General features: G+C 50.2%; 1 protein-coding gene across 3 annotated transcripts in view; it reads right to left on the bottom strand.

Moving 5' to 3' along the window:
• synrg (synergin, gamma) overlaps positions 1-22,846 on the bottom strand; it is a 37,487-nt gene that overhangs the window by 4,907 nt on the left and 9,734 nt on the right. The window contains exons 7-21 of one of the 3 annotated variants that reach the window (XM_084467318.1): positions 22,243-22,542; positions 20,865-21,173; positions 18,866-18,946; positions 18,176-18,372; positions 17,319-17,564; positions 17,080-17,219; positions 15,044-15,162; positions 14,678-14,740; positions 11,437-12,522; positions 5,959-6,513; positions 4,876-5,039; positions 4,133-4,186; positions 3,740-3,836; positions 1,873-2,021; positions 817-927 (exon numbers count right to left, since the gene is read on the bottom strand). In XM_084467318.1, coding sequence (XP_084323444.1) covers positions 817-927; positions 1,873-2,021; positions 3,740-3,836; positions 4,133-4,186; positions 4,876-5,039; positions 5,959-6,513; positions 11,437-12,522; positions 14,678-14,740; positions 15,044-15,162; positions 17,080-17,219; positions 17,319-17,564; positions 18,176-18,372; positions 18,866-18,946; positions 20,865-21,173; positions 22,243-22,542 — 3,671 coding nt within the window. Of the gene's footprint in view, positions 1-816; positions 928-1,872; positions 2,022-3,739; positions 3,837-4,132; positions 4,187-4,875; positions 5,040-5,958; positions 6,514-11,436; positions 12,523-14,677; positions 14,741-15,043; positions 15,163-17,079; positions 17,223-17,318; positions 17,565-18,175; positions 18,373-18,865; positions 18,947-20,864; positions 21,174-22,242; positions 22,543-22,846 lie in introns of all 3 variants that reach the window. The other 2 variants (XM_084467317.1, XM_084467319.1) reach the window with 2 other exon arrangements.

A 22,846-nucleotide genomic window follows, 5' to 3' on the forward strand; every position in this document is an offset into this window, starting at 1 on the left:
TGTTAGGAGGAAGTCGTGAGGGGGACCGATCCCCCACGGCCACCAGAAGTACCCTATCCAGAATGCAACAGCTGCTCCCCACCCCCCGCGGCGCCAAAGCGTCAAGCCTTCTCTCCTCTCTCTCACTGCACACACACGCTCACCTTTAATTAGCTTTTATTTTTTATTTAGATTTATATTTTTTAACATGTTCCTAACCAGCCCGTTGGAGCGGTTGCCATGCCGACGGCGGTGGTTTTCATCAGCCCTACCCCTCCCCGGGGGAGCGGCTGGCCGGCGGTGGTCTCCTCTGCGTGTGTTTAGACCCCCGCAGTATCAGAGCTGAGAGAAGGGAAGGCTGTCGCTGCGGACCCCCCCCCCCGTGGCGTGCCCGACTTCAGCCTGAGAGAAGACCCCCCCCCCACCCCCCCGACGACGGTGGAGACAGAAACATGGACTCGGGGTAAGATAACGATTCTCGGGGGTCCTACTCGTTTGAACAGGCGTCTGATAGTGCCTTCTTCTTTGTTCTGAAAAAACGGTCCAGACGTCACATGGTTAAACACATCCACAAAGGGGGTGTGTGTGTGTGTGTGTGTGTATGTGTATGTGTATGTGTGTGTGTGTGTGTGTGTGTGTGTGAGTAACCGAGACAGCGTTTGTGTGTGTGTATGTGTGCCTATGTGAGTGAGAGACAGCCAGCGTGTGTTTGTGTGGATTGTGTCTGTGTGTGTAGATTGTGTGTGTGTGGATTGTGTGTGTGTGTGTGTGTGTGTGTGTGTGTGTGTGTGTGTGTGTGTGTGTGTGTGTGTGTGTGTGTAGATTGTGTGCACCAACCTTGCTCCGAGAGTCCACGTTGAGCAGGCACACCCCGCACGCTATCTCTTTGGCGTTCTTGATGCCGTGCCTGAGGATGCAGCAGGAGAAGTCTAGAGAGCTCTCCTCAGGCTTCACACACACACACACACACACACACACACACACACACACACACACACACACACACACACACACACACACACACACACACACACACACACACACACACACACACACACACACACACACACAGATGATTATCAAAATAAGAGCCCCCTACAGCATCTGATAAAAACCTCTATCATTGGTTTCTTCGGTCTCTCTTGGTCGAGCCTGTAATGTTTTCATCCAAGATGTCCATGTAATTATCTCCTCCCCGCTACGCTCTCCCCCGCTCTGTCTCTACTCCCTCCCTCCCTCCCTCCCAGTTCCTTCCTTCCCCAAGAGAACCTTCGATGCCTGCTGTTGAATTCTCCAGTAGCTGACTCCGGGTACAGACAATGCATATGATTTGGGGGAATACATTGAGCCGTCTGTTCTGGGCCGTCACATTTGCATCCATGCTTGGCTCAGAGTACAGATTCAGAGTCAAAGATGCTGTATCCACCGTTCTTCAACATAATCCCATTCGTCTTTATGCCGTTAACAGAATACCAATACTGTATTTGTGATGTTGCTGTGCTATTATTCTAATCATACGTAATACTCTGTACTGTGTGTTGACCTAACTAGACCTCCTTCAAAGCTGGTGTTTTAAAGGTCAATCCGTGGTTTGAATAAAGAGTAATGTAAAAATATAAACAAAAATATGTGTCAACGCGTGTGTGTCTGTCAACCTGGGTGTGTGTGTGTGTGTGTGTGTGTGTGTGTGTGTGTCAACGTACATATATGTGTCAACGTGCGTGTGTGTGTCTACGTGTGTGTGTGTGTGTGTGTGTGTGTGTGTCAACGTGTGTGTGTGTGTGTGTGTGTGTGTGTCAACGTGTGTGTGTGTGTGTGTGTGTGTGTGTCAATGTGTGTGTGTGTGTGTGTGTGTGTGTGTGTGTCAACGTGCGTGTGTAGAGAGGCTCCTACCACCAGGTTGGCCAGCGACATGAAGCCCACCAGGTTGTTCCACACGCGGCTGATGTCCTTCAGCAGCTGCTGCAGCTTCTCGCAGCACACGGCCGTGGCCTTGATGCCCAGCTCCACCCGCCTGGTCACACGGTACACCTCCACCACGCCTGGGGAGAGGAAACAAACGCACCCCGACCCACGGGTCAATATACAGTATGAAGAACTGGACAGATGTTATCATGGACGCATACATAACCACACGCGAGAACTCTGGGCCCTATTTTAACTGTCTGAAACGCAAGTATGAAACGTGAAACACAAGTAGCTTTGTAGGCGCTGTTGCCATTATACCGCCGGATAAATGAGTCTTGCGACCGACGCAAATCTAAAATGGGTTGGTCTGTGTGTTTTGGGAGTAACATGCAATAAACCAATGAGAGCTCCATCTCCCATCCCCGTTAAGAGCCAGCGCATTTGAACTTGACAAGTTGATATTTAGTGCGTTTGCAGTCTCCGCTGAGACTGCATGACCACATGAATTTCAAACTTCAAATGGCTCAGTTAATGGCCAAATAATAGGCCTAACTCACACATGGAATAGTGTTTTATTCTACATCTTCAGAAACACTGAGTCGTCGTGTACATTTTGGCAAAGAGAACTTAACACGTATATGATAAGCCGGGTCTATTTAATGAAATGCGGCAATACATTAACAAACATTGTTCGTAGCAGTATTGTATGCATTATCGTTATCGACTTGTACATAATATGCATGTGTAATATGCATTAATATACTCTAAAATTCACCTAAAACCAGATTTTGTTTTGGAAGGCTGGGATATACTTTGCTCAAATGTATTATTGTTGTTATTATTATTATTTGAATGCTTTAGTGCCGTGTACAGCCTACATGTGTGCAAGCTTATGTTGCAGTTCCAACCTGCCATGGCACGGAAAAATAGCAACACCAACTGCGCTATCCGCTAGTATATTAAGAGTATTTGCCCGTCAGTGGCTTTTTGGATCAGTAGAATAGCTCCATGTATCATTTGCGCCGGAACACGCCTCTGCTTTTTTGCCTTTTACGCCTCTCTGGGCGCTAGTGTAGTGGCGCGAGTTTGCTGCGGGGGAAAATCAGCTTTGCGCCGGGTGCAAACTAGCAACGATACATGCGTCGGTGTAGAAAGTCAATTGCGCTGGGTGCAAGATAGGGCCCTCTGCCTCTCTCTCTCACACACACAATCAAAATCACCCTGTGGTTCCAGCTCTTTTCCTCGTGACTTCTTGACTCCGGTTGCTCATTAAAACCCAACAGGAGTGACGGGGGCAGGGAGCTGTCAGGCCGAGCCCAGATGAGTCACCACACACACACACCAGTCAACAGCGGCCATCAACAGCCCTGGTCCTCCTAACCCAGAGGCTGTACACCTGACCTCCGGGCTGTCCAGGGGCTTTCTCTGCTCGGTGTCTACGGCTTTATTGAGGTAAAGCAATACGTCTCCTCAGCGAACTCAGCGTACTAGTGTGTTCTGTAGCCAAGTGAAATAACTGTGGTCTTCTTTTTGTCCAGTTGACTGTTCAAATGTTTGATCATTATCGGGCGACTATGACCCATTGCATTTGTGCTCTGTAATCTAGGTTAAGACGCTCGACCCGTGGAAATGGCTCCTCGTCACAGGAGAAGATAACTGACGTGAATGGCCATGTTTATGTAACAGTGTATGACGATGTGTGCATAAGTGTGTGTGCATAAGTGTATGTGTGTATGTGTGTGTGTGTGTGTGTGTGTGTGTGTGTGTGTGTGTGTGTGTGTGTGTGTGTGTGTGTGTGTGTGTGTGTGTGTGCGTGCGTGCGTGCGCATGCTAGTGTTAGCCTGTGACTCACCCATGAGGTACTCCATGCCCTGAGCGGACTGGATGACCTCGGTGCACACGGACGAGCTGCTGATGCCGTTCAGGGTGTTGTTGGCTTTGGTGATGACCTGTGGAGGAACACAGCGGGAGTCGGCCTACTGAGGTCACCTGCTCCACGCCACAGTCACGGAGCCCAGAAACACTGATTCAAGACACATTATAGATGCTATGCTAATGTTGTGGCCTGGTTAACGCTACAGTCGTGGGATCCCTGATTTGTGAAATGGATTCAAACCACAGGCCTCAAAGGAAGGAAAGTCACATTTTCTTCAAGAGGAGCGACTTCACTGCGGGTGCACATCAGAATCAGTTCAACCCAATAACCAATCAGAACCCAGAAACAGAGGAAGCAGGAGACACGCACCTCCAGGGCGCTCTCCAGACACCGCTGCCACTCGTAGGCGTACCGCTCGCTCTCCTGCAAGCACAAAGCGGGCGTTAACACCACCGGGACGCCGCCATCAAACCCCGCCTCCACGCCTCTGGACAGTGGCGTCCGTACAGAGAGGGCGTGGGACCGGGCAGGACCGCCGGGTGGCTAGGGAGTCTCGCTCCCAGCCCCAAGGTTCTGGGTTCAAACCCCGAGGTCTGCAGTCTATCTGTAGGCGTCCTCGGGCACGAGGCCTGAACCACCGGGTCAATAACGACACGGCGCCTCAATGAATGGGTACCACTACACAATGAGGGTGTACCTATCCATTAATGGTACAGGTAATTAACGGTAAAGGTAATTAACCATTCATTAACTGAAGTAAATTCTGTATTAAGCATAATTATATAGCATTAGCATTGGGGTTAATGGATAAGGTAAGAGTTAAGCTAACCCCTACCCTAACCCTATTAAATAATGTGTACATGAATACCTTAGTCAACATAAATACCATTCATTAACATGAAAACCATTAGTAAATGGCAACTATAACATTAGTTACCTGTAAGTTACCGTGAGTTAATGCTCATTACTGCATTAACTAAAGTTAAAGCGCGGTTAATCAATGTACCCTAATGGTTAAGTGTTACCAAATTAAGAAGTAGCTTTGGCTAAAAAGCGTCAACAGCTGTAAAATGCTCAGGTGTGACACACGGGCGTGCTCCTCTGGGCCTCACCTCCACCTCGCCCGTCAGGTCCTTGTACTTGTCTCTGATGACGGGCAGGGCGGGCTTCTCGCTGAGGGTGCTGGAGCGGTCCCTGAAGGGCTGCTCCGGGGCGGGCGACGGGGGGCAGCGGCCCATCTCCTTCTCCCCCAGACTGTGGCTGCGCTTGTGGGATCCTGCGGCACCGCCAGGAGTGGAGGAGGTTGGTAGTTAGAAAAACACATGGATGAATATGAATGATAGTGAACACACACACACACACGGTGTAGAAGATGCTATCTGGTGACTAGTCTGAGAGCGATCATGTGTGTCCGCCGTATCTCGCCCACCGCAGCCCACCCCCACAACACCGCCCCCACACATTGTGTTGTGGCTAATTCCTCCCGGACAGCCGTGGCATAAACAAAGACCTCATTTGCGGCAAACAATAATTAGGTACAAAACAGTGGCACGGCATGAATAATTCATGACGAGAGAGAGAGAGACACACACACACACACACACACACACACACACACACACACATAGAGATACTTAAGATAGACTATTCCAGTGGGGCCAGCAGTGTGGGCCAACGCGTGTGTGTGTGTGTTGGGCGAGGACAGGTAATCTTCATTGCGCACGAGGCTCCCCAAACCATAACATCTCTAATTCACCGTCCCTCTTATAGCCGCTCTAATGAGATTAGCATCCCGATGGGCCACGGGAATGAGCATCACCCTCTCATTCGCACAAATTACATCTAGCCCAGTGAGAGGAGAGAGAGAGATGGGAAAGCGGGGGGGTTTTATTACATTTAGAGAAAATCCTGATAAATTACAAGTGAAACACATCTCTGGCAAACGGCAGTTAGGAAATGAACAACCATTAAGTGGATATGGTTAATTCTGCTTTTGTGTAACTGCACCCTTGCTGATGAGACGGGGACTGCAGGCCCAACAGTGACATCTGTTGGCTGACAGAGGTACTGCATGGCTGAGAGACCGGTCACCTATTGGGCTAAGTGAGCCTTCGCTGGTGGTTTTACAGGGGGTACATAACAGATGAACAAACACTGAATTAGACATTAGAGTATCATGGAGGAGAGGGACTCACCTTGGACACACAGGTCAAAGGTCGCCAACTCGTTCTTGATCATCTCCTCGCTGGACTTCACCTTGGTCTGAGCGCTGGCCTTGAGAAAGTCGGACTTGCCAAACTTGGGCTTATCTCCTTGGAAGGCCCCAAACTCATCGGAGGCCTCGCCCTGGGGCCCCTCTGGGCCGGCGTCCACGCCCGCAGCCGAGGGGCCGGTGGACTTATTGGACGCCGTACCGGCAAAGTCTCCAAAGTCATCGTCGTGGTCTCCGGACGGCTCAGGGAAGGCCTCAAACTTCCCCTCTGAAGAGGCGGAGTCGTCCTTGGGGGGGAAGGTGGAGGCGGCGGCGGCGGTGGAGGCGGCGGCAGTGGTGCTGGTCGGGTTGGGGGTGAGGTTCTCCGTGCTCCCGAACGTCAGCCCACTCCCGTAGGGGGGCGGGGCCAGAGCTGTCCCGTCGGCGCCCGGGGCCTTCCTGGCCTCGACGGACACGCCCTCCTCTCTGTCTGACCAATCATAGCTGGCTACACTGCCGGTGGAAGTTCCGAAAGGGTCAAATTTCATGTCGTCGCCTTCTGCAATGACAACACAAACACACCAGTGGTACCGCGGAACGGAAGGGCAAGAATGCTGACTGATTAGCCAATGAAAAGGAAGAAAATTACTTATTAACTGTTTGCATCTTATTACAGCTGTTTTCATTGGCATAGGCCTCTGATGGTGAAGAAGATGGAGATGTCGTATAGATATGATGTTTTTTATAGAGCTTTACTACCATTTGTTCTCGGTCAATACTTTAGCAAAAAGCTTGTGATCTTCTGTCTAATTCATTAACCCATTTCATTCATATTGTAAATCAATTCATTCTCCGTTTTCATACATTTTGTAAACCAACTGAATACGATAAACTCCTAAAAGGACGGCCGTTTTAAATTATGGGTGTTGTGTCTGAATATGTCTGGGGATGCAACGGTATTATCAGCTGCATGTTACAAATAACAGTGACAACAACGCCTTTGTGTTTCTTCAACTGCATTGTTGTGGTGTGCGATCCAATCAGATTTGGTCTACAAATAATTATTTGTAGACGCTGTTGGCGCTCGGATGCCATCCTGTTGTTCTCACAATGACTCAGAAGACAACAGGTGTGTGCAAACACACACACACACAAACCAACAAAGAGTGAGAGAGAGATAGCGAGAGAGCAAGAGCCAGAGAGAGACAGCGAGAGACAGTGAGAGAGGATGAGAATGCTAGTGTCACATTCACAATGAAATTAACATGCTGGAACAGATAGGCCCCACCTGTCCTAGAGCTTGACAAACTCCTCAGACACAAAAAAAAAAGCAATTTGTGAAATTGACAAGGTTCTAAATCTGAAAAGCCATGTGTATGAGATTATCATCCTGCCTCGGAATAAAGAAAGAAACGGAAAAATAGATAGAAAGAAATAAGACGGTACGCATTCCAGCAATACCAATGGTAATATTTATTACGACAACATGAGTCAAGAGAGGAAGATCACCAAATACTGTGAAAGAGGTCTATTGTTTACAAGAGGTTTGTAAAACTAACACTTGCAAAATTAGATTTCAGTAATTTTTTTTCATCCCGAATACAAGGGCATGCAAAGTTAGGAATCAAGGAAGAAAAACAAACAGAGAAGAAAACATAAAAGGAGAAACCAAGAGAATCCCAAGAAGAGAGCATAAGCAGAAACCAGAATGAGAAGGCACATTCACAGACTAAAAAAAAATCAGTTAGGCCTGGGGGATATATAACACACTAGTACGCATCACTACCGGGGCGTAAAGCAACAGGTTGGAGATTTACATACAGAACACTTGAAAAGCCAGGAGAAAAAGTTTTTCAAAGAACAGGCTGGGAGGCAGGATGCATTATTACTATTCATAACCCTTTGAGGTCCTGAGCCGCCTTCTGCCTTGTGCCCGGCTGACCTGGGGCGCGTTCCATTAATAAAACGGTGGCCACCAGGCACAAGGCCATTAGCCACCTCACTGTGTAAGCTCGGCAAAAAGGGACTTGCTTTCCCAGGGGTGGTTGGGGGGGGGGGGGGGGGGGGGGGGGGGAGAAAGCAGGCAGCACAGAAATAAAGTGCCGGGCTTAAAATACGATGCTTACGTAATTCGTAAAAGCTTTTACGAATCCACGTTTTTTGACATTTTGGACTCGTATCGTATAGTGGGTGTGATTCTGTCACGGTGGGTCATACATTCGTTGGGCGATACATTTGGTGAGAGCTTGAAGGGGATAACACGGTGAGGTGCCTTGCTCAAGCACACAAAGGGTCATGGTCAACTCTAGACTCTCCTGACCTCTCTGGAGAGAGCTTGATAATAAACGCTCTCGCTACTGCACTGGTTTCATCATGGTAGCCCAGCACAGACTCTGTTGCTATCTCCAAAAGGAAACATTATTGTTATGAATATAATTATTAATAATACACAAATACAACCATGTCCCAAACTCGCTAGCTCCACCCCCTGACCAGCATTGTGCCTCTTGATAAATAGGCGCCATTTCATTCACACGGTTCAAATCAAAAAACAGGGCCAGGGAATCTGTCTACGTCTGAAAATAAGAGTTCATATTCCTGTAATAAAAATACACTATTAAATCTATGTATACATTTTTTTCCCTTTTTGATAAAAACAACTTGCAAATACTGTTGCTCATAAAATGGTATCCCTATAATACGTTTCCTGTCAATTTCACAAATTGAAAAGTCAGGCACACAGCAGCAGAAAGCAAGGCAGGACGGGGTAACACTACAAACGGATCGTTTTCTCAGAACGGCCCCCGGGGGGCCCCATGGACCCATGATTCGTCATGCTGGAACATCACAGATGAAAACACAAATCAAGATTCCTTCTTTTGGTGCTATGGATTCTGGAAAAGGATCTCAAGGGAGAGGGAAAAACGAAAAAGAAAGTCCTGTCTCTTTAAGGGCAGCCTACTGGGCCAGGAACGTAATGCAAGCACGGTGAGGCATTTGAATGGTGGGGCTCTCTGGGGCCCCTGGGAGTGCTGGGTCCTAGAGCACTCTAAGCCTAAGTGATGGAAGGGGACTGGTGGTTATGAGGTGGATTAATGTTGAGTGATGACCGTACTGTAGCTTTAAGACCGTTGCTGCTATCGGGGACCTTGGTCTTTGTTTAAATACTCTTGTTACAATCCTCTTTGTGGATAAAACACATTCAAGCGTTAACAATTTAAATCTCCATTATCTTTACACTCTGGGCATACCCATGTCAATTTTCTATATAAACTATCTAAATAATTTCTCTTCATTGAATTAATGCCTGTTTTGTTGACAATTCCATCGCACAAAAGGTGATATAAAACCACAGGGATATTTATATTATAACCTGTATACTGTATGTGTGCATTGTGTAACAACCTGTCTATACACACACAAACACACCCACAACACAACCTTATTTATCCAACAGGAAACCAACCAATCCCTTATTAGAGTGAAATGAGGGATGTTGTGGAGGTGGAGGGGCCAATGGGAAGGGGGCTTATTCAAGTAATCAGAGCACAGCAACCTATGGTGCTTATGGAACAAAAAGCATGCACGTGAAACATGCTCCTTCAGCATGTTGGATGGCCTCGGATGAAGAAGGGAGAGACATGACATGAGGGACGAGACGCTGGATGAATACAGAATGAACGCAGAGGAGAACGGGAGAGAGAGCACTGCTATGCGTAACGGTGGATTCACGAAACACCAAGTACAAATACAGAAATAAATAAATAAATAAATAAATAAATACATAGTTAAGGGACAATTTTAGCACATTGAGCCCCCTTTCTTTCGGTTGGTTGTAGTCTTTTCTCGAACCGAGCGAAAAGACTACAACCAAACATAAACAGCCCCCCTTTCCGTTTTCCGGTCCGGTTTCCGTTTCAATGGGATTTACAAAATGCTGAATAAAACACGACACGATACGATTCGCTACGATACTTGACTTGGAACATCAACGAACACCACAAACCACTCGGTGAGTTGCACATTTCTGAAAACGAACGTTTAGGGTTGTTTTAAGGACAGGTTTGTGCATGCCCGTAGCCAGCCATTCTGAAGCAGGCAGGGGCGATTCTAAATGAGCCAAATACCCGAGACAGGACCAATAGTCAAAAATTTCGGTGTCAACTGTCAACCACTCTATTTCATCCTAGAAAACCCAGAAAGGGGGCTCAATGTGCTAAATACCGGAATTGTCCTTTAAATCGAAGCATAGTGCTCGGAAAACAATGAGTTTGGCATGGGCAGAGGCCTTCACCCCGCCACTCTGTACGGCAGCAGGCAGGTTGTGCACACGAGACAACTGAACCGTTGACGGGAAATTAAAACCAAACTGTAAACACAAATCTACCGGCCAGAGAGCACTCGACGGCTCTATTGAAAAAAAAAAAAAAAAACTTGACCGGCTGTTGTCAAAAGCTTTCAAAACACTCCTCTGAAACACTGCATATTTCCCTACATATGTCCCCCGGTGCCACAGCATAAGCTCCATACAGCTCATTAAAACGCCTTGATTGTGTCTGCTGCAATAAGTGCAGCGTAACCCATAACAACCTCTTCTGAATGAGCTCTTCCCACACAACAACAACAACAACAACAGCACCGACGCTGTGTTTACATAAATTAGCATAAACATCCCTGCATAACACTACCTCATGGCGACACGCCGCTGCACCTACTCAATCATTCCTATTTACCTTCGTCTGAACCAATCAAAAGACCCAAGCGTGATTCATATAATACTGCAATGTCATATCTGGACACGTCTGAATCTCTGCGCCTGGCCCTGGAGAGAGAACGATAAGGCGGTGGGGGGGGGGGGGGGGGGGGACCGGACCAGACGACTGCACTAGGACGTCACGGCGACACACAAACCGCGGTTGGGGGTAGCAGTTAGGTTGAGCTACACGACCCCGCGTGAAGGGGTGGGAGCACAAAGACAAACAGAGGAGGAAGTGATGTCACAGAGAGGGGCGGAAACGGGGGGTGCGCGCGTGGCAAAGGAAGGCATACAGGGAGAAATGGATGAACCAATGAACGCATGTGTGGCGATGATGGGCGTGGAAACGTGGGGAGGGTTAATGCGGTGTAGCGACGCGGTGAACCCTTCATACAGTGCTACGGCAGCGGTGAGCGTCTCTAGTGTTTGGGCCAACACCTCACTAACCGTCCTGACCAGACCCCCCCGCTCGTCAGCCCACGGGACCTCTGATCGAGCCGGTGCGACGGAGAGAGGGTGACCGGCGAGCGGTAGTGACGCCTTTGTGTGTGTGTGCGTGCGTGCGTGCGTGCGTGTCTGTGTGTGTGTAGCCGTGAGAACAAAGGGATGTGTGGGTGTGGTTGGTGCTAGTGGTGGCGGTGCTAGTGGCGGCGGTGGTGGTGTGGTTGGTGGGGGGTAGGGGGGGGGGTTGGGGCCTTCACCAGAGCAAGCGCACCAGTTCCTCACCTGCGGCGGGAGGCTGGTGGGCGGCCAGGCCGGGCAGGTCCAGAGAGCTGTCCGACATCACGTGCTTCAGGTCTCCGCCCATGTCCGACAGCTTCATGTCCAGCTGCACCGACAGCGCGTCCTCAGAGTCGTCCCGCCCCCCGCTGCTGCCGCCCAGCGACGGCAGGTCCAGGGACTTGACCGACGCGCAGTCCTCCTTCGTGTGCTTGAAGGCCGCCATCTTGTCGGCGCCCAGGCTCCGCTCCGCCGCGCCCAGCGCCGTGCAGAACTTGGAGGACTGGAAGTCGGCGAAGTCGTCGCCGCCGCCGCCGCCGCCGTCGCCGCCGTCGCCGCCACGCAGCCCGCAGAAGGCGTCCTTGGCTTCGTCGTAGGCGTGGCCGCCCTCCAGCGACAGCTGTTTGAAGACGTCGTACCGGTCCAGGCCCTGCGGGGGGCACTGCTGCGCACCCGCCGCCGCCGCCGCATCCGCATCCGCGCCTCGCTGCTCCCCGGCGCCGTCCCCGCCCTTAGGCCCCGCCCCCGAGCTGCCGAACGCCATGAAGTCGGCAAAGTCGTCCTGAGAGGCGGCCGGCCCCCGGCCCAGGAGGGCGCCGGGGCCCGGGGCCACGTCAGAGGAGGCGGCCGGCATGGAGGAGGAGGCGGCGGCAGAGGAGGAGGAGGAGGTGGCGAACAGGGCAAAGTCGCCAAAGTCATCGGCCCCTCCGCCGGAGGGGGGCTTGGCCCCGGCCCCGAGGAGCCCCAGGGAGGGGGGCAGGGACACGGCGGGGAAGGGGCAGGGCTTGGCCTCGGAGGCGGGGGGCGGGGCCGAGGGGCCGAGGGGGGAGAAGAGGTCCAGGTCGGCCATGTGGAGGGCCTTGTTGGGCTGAGAGAGAGGGGCGCCCGGGCCCTGGAGCTGAGGGGCCGGGGCTGGTGGTTGTGGTTGGGGGAGTTGCTGCAGAGAGTGGGAGGTGGGGAAAGAGGGGGGGAAGGGGGGCTGGAAGATCTTGGCCTGGTCTGGAGGGTCTAGGGGTGAGACGCTGTCAGCCGTTTTGAAGTCTGTGAAGCCGTCGTCAGCGCTGACAGACTTGAAATCGGCAAAGCCGTCCCCTGCGGGCGGACACATCGATCGGGAAGACAAGCGTTAGAACAGGGACATTTAACGAGACGGAGAGGTCAACACCGCCGACGTTGCGTTGACACACAGTGACCCCGGTCGCCTTAGCAACAGATTGTTGACTTTCACAATCCGACATGATAAGACAACGGCGGATTAGCCAAGTCAATGCTGGACGGACTGTGCTGTCCCCCCCCCCCCAAGGAAATGCACACAAACACACACAACACAGCAAGTGGTCCCTGTAGACAGAGTCCCGTCATGCAGTGGACTCCACACAGGGACAGGAAGTAATGAGGCCGTGTGTCAGCAGAACACTGCAAGTTCACTCCACAGGAGAAGGGCACGTTGTAAATGTATCAGCGGCTACATAATGCTAATCGCCCGCTTTTCATGGAGATAATTACATTTCATAAAAAACAATAGTGAGGATTGCTGTGCAACTGCACTTGTGATAAATACCAAATTCTGGACAACTCGAATTGAAATGCTAAAATCTGCCAATGTCCCCTTTTTCTTTTTTGCATGAAGAATTACCCAATTAGACAAATCTGTTTGCCTCAGATTGCTGTTCACGTCTTTTATATTCCCGGGAAGCAGTTAACATTACATTTACATCACATTAGCATAACATTACAAACGTGATGGATCTATGGCCAATGAGGGCGATGGAGAGAAGCCTGAATTGTTTGGAGCCTCAGTGGGGGACGAGTTGGTGCGGGGCTCGTATCGATATCTATGTACACAGCTGTGGCTTTGGGGGGGGGGGGGCAGAGGAGGAAAACAAATGGGCTCATTACGGAGATGGAGCCTGGCAACAGAGCAGAGAAGGTCAGATGAGCACCCGGTTACCAGGCGGCAGGACTTACGGCTGCTGCAGGAGCCATGCCCCAGCGACACCCATCTAGTGAGAACAGAGGGTGCAGGACACACACCTGGATCAATACAAGCGCTCAAGCGCTCCCAGGCCAGCTCTACGTCTCACCCTCTTCGTTCTTTCACTGTGTTTTTTTAGCAGTTTTAGCAGTGCTAGTAATCCTCCATATAAATTCTGAGACTAGTCGAGGAGAAATCAACGACTGCATATGTGGCTGGCTTTGTTGTTTGGGTGGTTATGTTTTGGTATGTGTTGTTGTTCTGCCCTCCAGCCATTGGTTGCACACAGGGCCCATCTCAGAGCCCACTAGGTCCTGGCTCAGCCAAGACGCTACAGGGATTCAGCCAAGCAACCCAAAGAAAATGATGGATTGTATATTGTTGTGTTGGTGGGGTGGTAGTGATTAAGAGATGTTTGAGTGTGTTTGTGTGTGTAGACGTTTTTACACTGCCAAATATGCCCGTCTTATGCACGCCTTTTTCCCAGCATGGTCGGCGCATTTACACTGCCCGAGGTAAATCGCCTGCTTGAGCTAGCATCTCAATTTACCCTCCCGGACCCCTACACATATTGGCGGTTTCATTTTGATGTAAATGCGATTTGACGGCTCCGCGGTTCCAGGGGCGGGACTTGGGCAGAGGTGTTGCTGCGCTGTCTCTACAACAGAGACAACGCAGCGATCATGAGCGAACATGAGTAGTTCTAACTGGAGAGACGGTGAAACCCGCGAGCTGCTCATCCTCATGGAAGAGAAGGTTATGCAGTTGCATTAAACGAAGATGGGGAAAGATGTCGGGATAAAAAACAAGTGGTCAGCAAAATAAAGAATACTTGTAAATAGTTGTAGCCTACTGCCACTGTCTTCATTTCTAAAAAAATAAAAACATTCGTAGTATGCAAATTATTCTAAAGCGGTCTAGACTCCGTGTGTAGCCCTGCCTTCTCCAGTGAACCAAGAAAGCCGGCGCTGTGAAGACGGGGGATTTTACCACCTTGGTTTCACACAGGCATGCCAAGCCGCAACCGAACAGGCTTGGCAGAGTAAAAATGCCTTGTGTTTGTTAAGAAAGTGTGTGTGTGTGTGTGTGTGTGTGTGTGTGTGTGTGTGTGTCTGTGTTTGTTAAGAAAGTGTGTGTGTGTGTGTGTGTGTGTGTGTGTGTGTTTGTTAAGAAAGTGTGTGTGTTTGTATTGTGTGGCAGTGTAAAAATGCCTTGTGTTTGTTAAGAAAGTGTGTGTGTGTGTTAAGTGTGTGTGTGTGTGTGAGTCCTTACCAGCTGTTTTCTTGTCGGCTGGCTGCTCCAGCTGTCTGAAGACACTGTACTTGTCACCTGAATCTGTGGAAAAGATAAAAACATTATAATAGTAACAACAACAACAAGAGCATTCATTGCAACGGGGACAGGATGTTGTTGTTATGGTTGCCTCAAGTTTTGCTTTCTTTGACGTCACAAAACATACATGTCACCAGTGGAAAATAACAAAGATTCAAAAGTGATGTTGGCATGACGACCACATCGCAGCCATCTTGCTCTACCTCAACAGACAAGTTTAACATCTAACAGGTTGAACCTAATATTCAACCAGCCACGCGTATGGACAGAGAGGAAAGGGGGCGGGGCGGGGCGATCAGGTGGTACCTGAGGGAGGGGGCGGAGCCTCCGCGGGCTGCTCCACGGAGAGCTGCTTGAAGACGGCGTACTTGTCCGATGACGATAAGGACGAGGTTCCTGATACCGGGGTCAGCATGGGAGGAGCACTGAGGAGGAGACAACACACTGGTGAGGAGGAGAAAGAGGAGGTTCCTCAGACCGGCGTCAGCATGGGAGGAGAAAGAGGACTAGAGAGGAGAAAAAGCACTCATTCGGGTATAATCCAGTTTAAGCCTGTCTGAGTACACAGACAGCGTGTGTGTGTGTGTTGCTGGTAGAAGGTATTTGTAATTGCTAACTAAGCCCAGACAGTGAGCGACTGAAGTGAGGTTCAAAGTGGACGTGCGTAGAAACCCTGGGAGCCCACTACCACCAAGGGGATTTCATTTTTAATCCTATTTGAATCGATATTTAAAATAGAAATGTTGTAAGTTTGGGTCCCTTAATAACAACAGAAAGTTCAATAACTGTTGTGTCCACTCTTAACAGCTGTTAAGAGTGGACACAACTTGGCGGGGTGACAGAGTGGGAGGGGTTTAGGATGAGTGGGAGGGGTTAAGGAGTGTCGATAGTACGTTTCTTGTAAACAAAGAGAGAGGTACGGGCCGGCCAGCGTTGTTTAGGTATAGAACAGATCAGTAATAGGATGGGCTTTTATTGAGAACATAATGGAACAACCCCAAATTAAAGTCACCAGAAGGCTGTTGATGAATACTCATTATCAGGCATCATCATCCTGAGCATTGGGCAGGATGTACATAAAAAGGATATTGCTTCTGCTCCTTGAAAATACAGCCTCATGATATATGTGGCAGCAGAAGCCAACAGCCTGGCCGTACACCTGTTAGGTGGACGTTTTACTGCTCTTAATTACTGCACCTCTGTGGAGGAGGCAGCCAAACAAATAGAACAGCATCCTGACTGAGGAGAATACTGCTGGGGAGAGGGTATTTTAAACAGCAGCCCCCACCCAGCAAGTTCACCCAGCCTCAAGCACAACACAAACACTTTAGTAAACATGTATGAAATTGAAATTCCTCTCCAGTTATTTGCAATAGGATTCTGTTTTGTTCTGTTGTCTATTGAGCTTTTATTTTCTATATATAATCAACTGTTGTATTTAGTGCCATGATGGTGGATAGAAAAACCCATCTAGGGACAGGACTTAAATGAGCTTGAGCTAAAAGCACTATGATACAATTATTGTATAATGTGTGTTTATGTCTGTAATCCATCCCTATACAAATAAACCATACTTACTAACTAACCAACAGGGCATCAATGCTCATGGTTTCCAACAAGCATGGCCCCCTAGCCCCCAGCGCTTTCCCTGTAGGACAGGACGCTGGGTCTGCTAAGCCTCCATCTCACAGCGTGGACTTCTCCATCTCTCCTTTTTAATTAGCCGCTGATCTCTGGACTTTAGGGAGCTCACGAGTCGCAAGTTCACGACATGCCGCTAAAACAAGTTGCCGTGGTGTTATACTCTGAGGGTGCCGGGGAATGTCAGAGGGCCGTGTGATGTGCGACACTGGGCTGCAGCAGAGCTAGCTTTAGTCTCTCCCAGCGATACATTTCCCCCCCCCCCCCCCCCCGTCGCTGAGGAACGGACGGACTCGAGAACGTCACGTACAAAGGTGAGCAAATCTGCTGGCCGCAGGAATGAATTCCTGAGCCGGTGACTCACAGCCAATGGTACGCAGGGAGGGGAGGAAGGGGAGGGGAGAATGAGGCCGCAACACGGCCAATCACAACACTGGAGGATTGAAATGCTTCCAAAGGTCGAGCAGGTGGCCTGCAGGAGGGGTGGTCGGTTGGATCAGACTGGCCAAAGAAAGTGTTTGAAGCACCTTTGACCAAGACACCCTTAAGCACTGTAACTGCTCCGGGCGAGACGGTCGTTACCGTTGCTGTGTATAAAGATGTATCATTCAGTGTTATGACATAGGAGTGCGATTGGGTGGATTTCTTGTTTGTGGGGCATGGAGTGCTTTCGGTTCAGGAAACAGGCAGCCTCCGATTACCTGTTCTGGTGCTGAGTTGCGCCGGTGGCTGGGAAACTGGAGCCTGACTCCCCCTTGAAGTCAGCAAAGGACGCGTCTCCACCTCCTGGCTTGGGGGCCTCCTGGAAGTCCTGGAAGTCATCGTCGTCCGTCTTGGCCGCCTGCTGGAAAGAATGGAGATCGATGCCCTCAAGTGACCAATGAGGAGCGAGAGGAGAGATGGGGGTTACCGTGGGGATGGTGATGGACTGATGTGCTACCTGTACAGGTGGGAAGCTGGCCAGGAAACCGGGGTTGGGGAGGGCCTGAGCCGGGGCCGCTGACGTCATGCCCATGACCTGTGGAGCAGGGGTGGGCATCGCCATGGAGCCCGGGGGCGGAGCCATCATTGGCTGCTGGTGCTGGGGCATGCCGGGCGCCATGGCAATGGCCAGGGCGGGGAGGTTGGGCACCGGAGGAGAGGCGAACTGACTCAGGATCTCCACGTTCATCGCTGGGAGGCCACTCTGGAACCCAAACAAGATTCTTAGTCACATTTAAGCTTGAATATGGTTTAAATATTCAAGCTTAAATGTAAATAAATAAAAATGCATAAAGTCATGTGCAAGGGAGATCCGTAGTGTGTAGCAGATGCATCACCCTGCCTGGGGGTCTGGCGACAGACTGGAGAGGTACCAGACACCATCCATCCCACCCCCAGCACATCAAGTCCCTGCCTGCAGGCTACTACCCTCCTCCCTCCCCTCTCCCACTACCTCCCCTCTCGCTTTCATCCCCATCATCATCACGTCATCATTAACATCAACATTTTAACCTGTACTCCTCCCCACATCGCCACTTCCTGCTTCTAAATCATCCTCCTCTAAGACGGAACACGATTGGCTGTTCTTGAACAATTCAAGTTCCTCCGTGCATCTTTAAATATTTTAAGTTACGTTGTTATACTCCACCCTGCCCTGTTGTCCAGGTCAGCCACGCAAACAAAATCTCAACCCTTCTACCGGGGGAAATAAAGGCTCAAACCTAAGAAACTGTGGCGCGTGCGAGTGCGTGTGTGCGTGTGTGTGTGACTTGTGTGCGTGCACGTGTGTGTACGTGCGTGCGTGTGTGTGTTTACCTGGGCGACGCCGATGAGCGCCAGCACCGAGTACAGCTCCTCCTTGGTCAGCATGCCCGGGGTGGTGCGGTTGGCCGCGGCCCAGATCTGGCCCAGCGCCTCGCGGGGCAGACCCGAGGACATGAGGATGGGGTACAGCTTGTTGGTGTCCACCCCCGCCGGGGTCATGGTGAACTCCAGCACCTTCTTGAACAGCTCTGTGGGGGGGAACATGCGCAGCACCGCGCACCCATTAAGTCAGGGAGGCGGCATCAAGTGTTGATTGGTTCGTCGGTCGGTGAGTGTTGATCGGTGAGGGGGGGGGGGGGGGGGGGGGTTGGGAAGTGTTGATTGGCTAGTGAGACAGGAAGGGTGTTGCGGTTTGACGTCGCGCCGCATTTCACTCTGCTGCAAAGTGACTGATGGACAGCAATTCTACAAAGGAAATCTAGGATTTCAATGTAAGAGGTCACTTTTGAAGTTATAATTAGAAATTATATATCTAGTTATAAAGGAGCGATACATGTGTCAATATTAAAAGGCCAATGATTAAATATGTCATAGTACATGCTGTGTTCATCCATAGTAGAATCCACCTCTACTTAATGTCGGAGAGAAGAGAAAGTGTGTGTTATTTGAACTGAACCAAAGTGTGTCGGGCATGTGTGTGCGTCAGGCATGGAGGGGAACCGCGTGGTGGTGTGTGTGTACCTGGGATCAGGCTGTCGTTGTACAGCCAGCCTGGCACCACCGGCTGGATGTGTTCTTGTTGTGGATATCCACCCACACCAGCTGTCACAGCACATACACACACACACACACACACAGATACACAAGCACACACACACAATGAGCTGTCATAGTACAATACATCTTCCCTGGCAGTCGAAGCCTGGTTTGTAGTAGTATCGACTAGAATAGCTTCCTACAACCGGCTGTCTGGAACGGGCGTATGAAATCCCAGCACTGATTCAAACTCCATCAGCCTACTGGCTTTAGACACCTCAGAGCCAAAGCCTGCTTAACATAGGTGAAGGGATAAGACAGGAGAAATACTTAAAGTACAGATGAGGATGGCTGGTTGCACTTTTGCAACTTGAAGGACTTCAGCCTTTATGAATAAACCATATTGACGGTCTTTGTCTTGGGCATCTATCACACTACCTGCGCACCACAGGTGTTAGCTACCTTTTAAACACACATTATTCCCTGGAGTCTGAAAATCTCTGGGTTAATCGAGTCTCATTACAAATCCTAACAGACACATGCGTGTCCCAAGACGAAGAACAAAACCAACAGCAGAGGACACAAACAAACCACCACATAAACCAGAGTCCTCAGGGACCCGCGGCGCAGCATGCAGAACCGGGGTTCCAGTTGGCCTCAGGGTCCCGATATAGCTAACCCCCCGCCCCCCCGCCCCAGCCTTCCGGTTAAACCCCCTCTCCCCCCCGGCCCCACCAGACGGGCCCAGAGGACAGCCTCCAGGAGGGGACGCCCCATGGCGATGGAGAAAGCGAGACGGCAGCTTGATTTGGTCAGTGAGTTACCCAGGCTGTCACCACGAGAGAGCGAGAGAGAGAACGAAAGAGAGCGAGAACAAGAGAGAGAGAGAGAGAGAGACCAGTAATATGATTTGCAGCAAAAAAGACAAAAGCACCAAAGTAGGACAAATCAGGTTGAGGAAAAGATGATCCGAGACCAAGCAAATGAGCCCGCAGAGAGAGCGAGGAGGAGGGAATGGAGAGCACCTCATGATCAGCCATGTTGCTCCACAAATCGGCGAGCTAGAGCCACCGTCGGCCTCTAGCGGTGGTCAACATGGCACTCAGTAACCATAGCGATGATGGATGGCCGCTCGTAAACAAAGTGAAGGACTTGGAGGACGCGTCAGTGATCAATGTGACACCAGGCAGTTATTTACCGGAGTGAAGAGAGACGCAGGGAGAAGTAATGCATGGTCACCGTTGATATTGTTGTTATTGTGTTAGTGCGGGGAAATGGACTGGAAAAAGCACCAGGGTTGGAAGGAAAGTAGATTTGTTTGCCCTGTGGAGCCCTAAAGGTGACATGATGTCAGCACCATGAACATATGATGAACCAAAACAGTGAAGAGCTCCAATACCTTATGCAGTGAGAATGTTTGTCACAAACTAAAATGTGAAAATTTCATTAACCTCCCCTCAAGTTAATTCAATTATGCTACTTAACATATATTCCATACACATTCATAATTTACTGGCTTTCTCGTAATATTTGGTTTCACGCTTCCTTATTGCTTATTATGATAATGAGATTTGAAGCAGATCATGAATTATTCATGACCGCTGCTTGGTTCCAATGTTTACAGTCGTCCAATCAGAGGCAGTCGGTTCAGATTCTGCAGTCTGCATCCGTTGAACAAATATGAGGTAATAATATGGAATCTGATACACTTCTTCAGTAACAGTAGTAAATTAAAAAAAAAGTGTTTAGTTGGTCTAGAACTAGATTGTTGGAACAAAATAATTTTGACGCCTTATATTATTATTATTAATATATATATATAATATATATTGTCAGAGTCTCTCACACATCAGTTGGTCATACATTCCTGTACCGACCCACGGCGCCTTTAGACCTCCATATCTTCCCAATCTCGATCACGCACCGATAGGGCAGCAGAGCCTGAGAGCGGGCGGGCGAGACCCATCGGACTCTTCTCTCTCACCACTGTCCCTGCTTGCCCACGGGGCGGAGTTGGCCTGTGGCGAGGGGGCGGCGGCCGCAGCCACGGGGGGCACTGACGGCGGCGGCGCCGGGGCCTCCGGCGGGCTGCTTTGTACGGTGAAGACGGAGCTCAAGTCCTCGGAGGTGGCGGAGGCCCAGTCGCGGGCCGTGGCGCTGGGCCTGAAGCGGGCCGAGACCCTGGCCCGTGGGGCCTTCCCGGCCGGGGCCTGCTGGGCCTTGAAGCTAACCTGCGCCCGCTTGTCGGCGCTCATGTCACAGGAGGAGAAGAGCTTCTCTTCCAGGGACGGGCCTTGGGGGGGGGGGAGGGGGGGGCGGAGCGGGAGACACCCACAGATGGTTATAGCGGTGCTATACTGCGGTCCTAGGTACTTCACTGATATGTGTTGGGTTCAGTATAACTGTCAGTTTGTTATGACTTCTACCGAGCTGAGCCTGGAACTGGTGTACTTTCTCGGCGGATAGTGAATAATGTATGATGTTTTCTTGCCAAGCATATTTCAGTACGTAAAGTCTGGCCCGGGAGCACGTTCTGCAGGTCCAGCAGTGTTAAGTTGCCGTCCCAGAGCGTTATGATGAACATGTGAACAACTCAACATCTAGGTCACTGAACCCCTAGAAGGACAGGGGGTGGACGTTTATGTAAACAGTGATCTCTCCTTCGGGCAGTCCTATATTAAAGACCAGGGGTCCATCACAACACCAGGACTTATTCACCACATCAAGAGGTGGATTACGGGCACGTGAGTGAGCACAAACGCGCACACACACACTCACAAACAGAAAGACTGAGCTACCGAGAACGTGAGGTGGAATCTGACTCGTCTTACTCCGTCAACACAGTACACAGACTTGACTCAACTCCAGGGCTCTAGCAGACTACTGGGATGTACTGGGATATGCATCATCACGTCCCAGTCACTCTTCAATATTCCCAACCTGAACATTGTTCTTTCACAGCTGCGTCACGCTTATTTCATTAGAAAGTAATATGAGACCGCTGGGACTCTAGGAACACAGGGAGCATTTCCCTCTAAATCAAGCTGGTCTGTGGAGAACAAGACGAGAAAAATCCTATTTGGACCATAACAGAAGGAGTCTCATAGCGCAGGTTTAAAACCACTCGTAAGAAGACTTGAACGGCTGCCTGCTTTAAAAAGCCTCCTAACACACCACTACCAACGCATTAACAACACACAGCAGCATCAGCTCAGAGGCCGGCCCCTCTGGTTCCTGACTAGAGCGCTCTGTCTACAACTACTAGTACTAACTACTAGTACTACTCCTGCTGGAGGAGGAGGCTCAAGACACCGGCGATGGGAGTGAGGATGAGACGGAGGATAAAGCAGTAGAACGGTTACCTTGAAACGTAGTTTGAGAGCTGAGATGGACAGCAGAGTTTTGAGCGGGAGGCAGGGGGGAGGGGGCCGGGGAGGAGGAGGAGGGGGGGTGGAAGGTGGGGGCCTGGTTCTGGGAGGGAAGGTGGTTGTGGTGGAAGGATGTTGTTGTAGTAGAGGAAGATGAGGTGGAGGAAGAGGAGGAGTCTACGGGCCCCTGAATAAAGTCACTAAACTCATCCTCGTCATCGGGTGCGGCGGGGGGGTGGGGGAGGGAGTGGGGGAGGGAGTGGGGGAGGGCAGTGGAGTGAGATGGCGATGAGTCTGCAAAAATGGAGAAATAAGGATGATGATGGCACACACACACACACTGCAAATACAGGATGGGTTCAGTGGTTCACACGAGGGTAAGGAAGTGGAAACTATTTCTGTGCACGGCCACAAAATATACAGCTGTAGAGTGGATAATTGGATCGGAGTCAAAGATCTGACTCTCAATAGCAGTATTATAACCAGAGTTTTGAGCTGATATTTTCTTCCGTGCACAAGTGACTAAACTACAAAGTTACAACAACAACAAAATAAAGACAACTTTTACATATTTATCAATATCTATTAAATAATATTA

The sequence above is a fragment of the Micromesistius poutassou genome, assembly GCF_964030765.1.
Source record: "Micromesistius poutassou genome assembly, chromosome: 4".
Classification (NCBI taxonomy): Eukaryota; Metazoa; Chordata; class Actinopteri; order Gadiformes; family Gadidae; genus Micromesistius; species Micromesistius poutassou.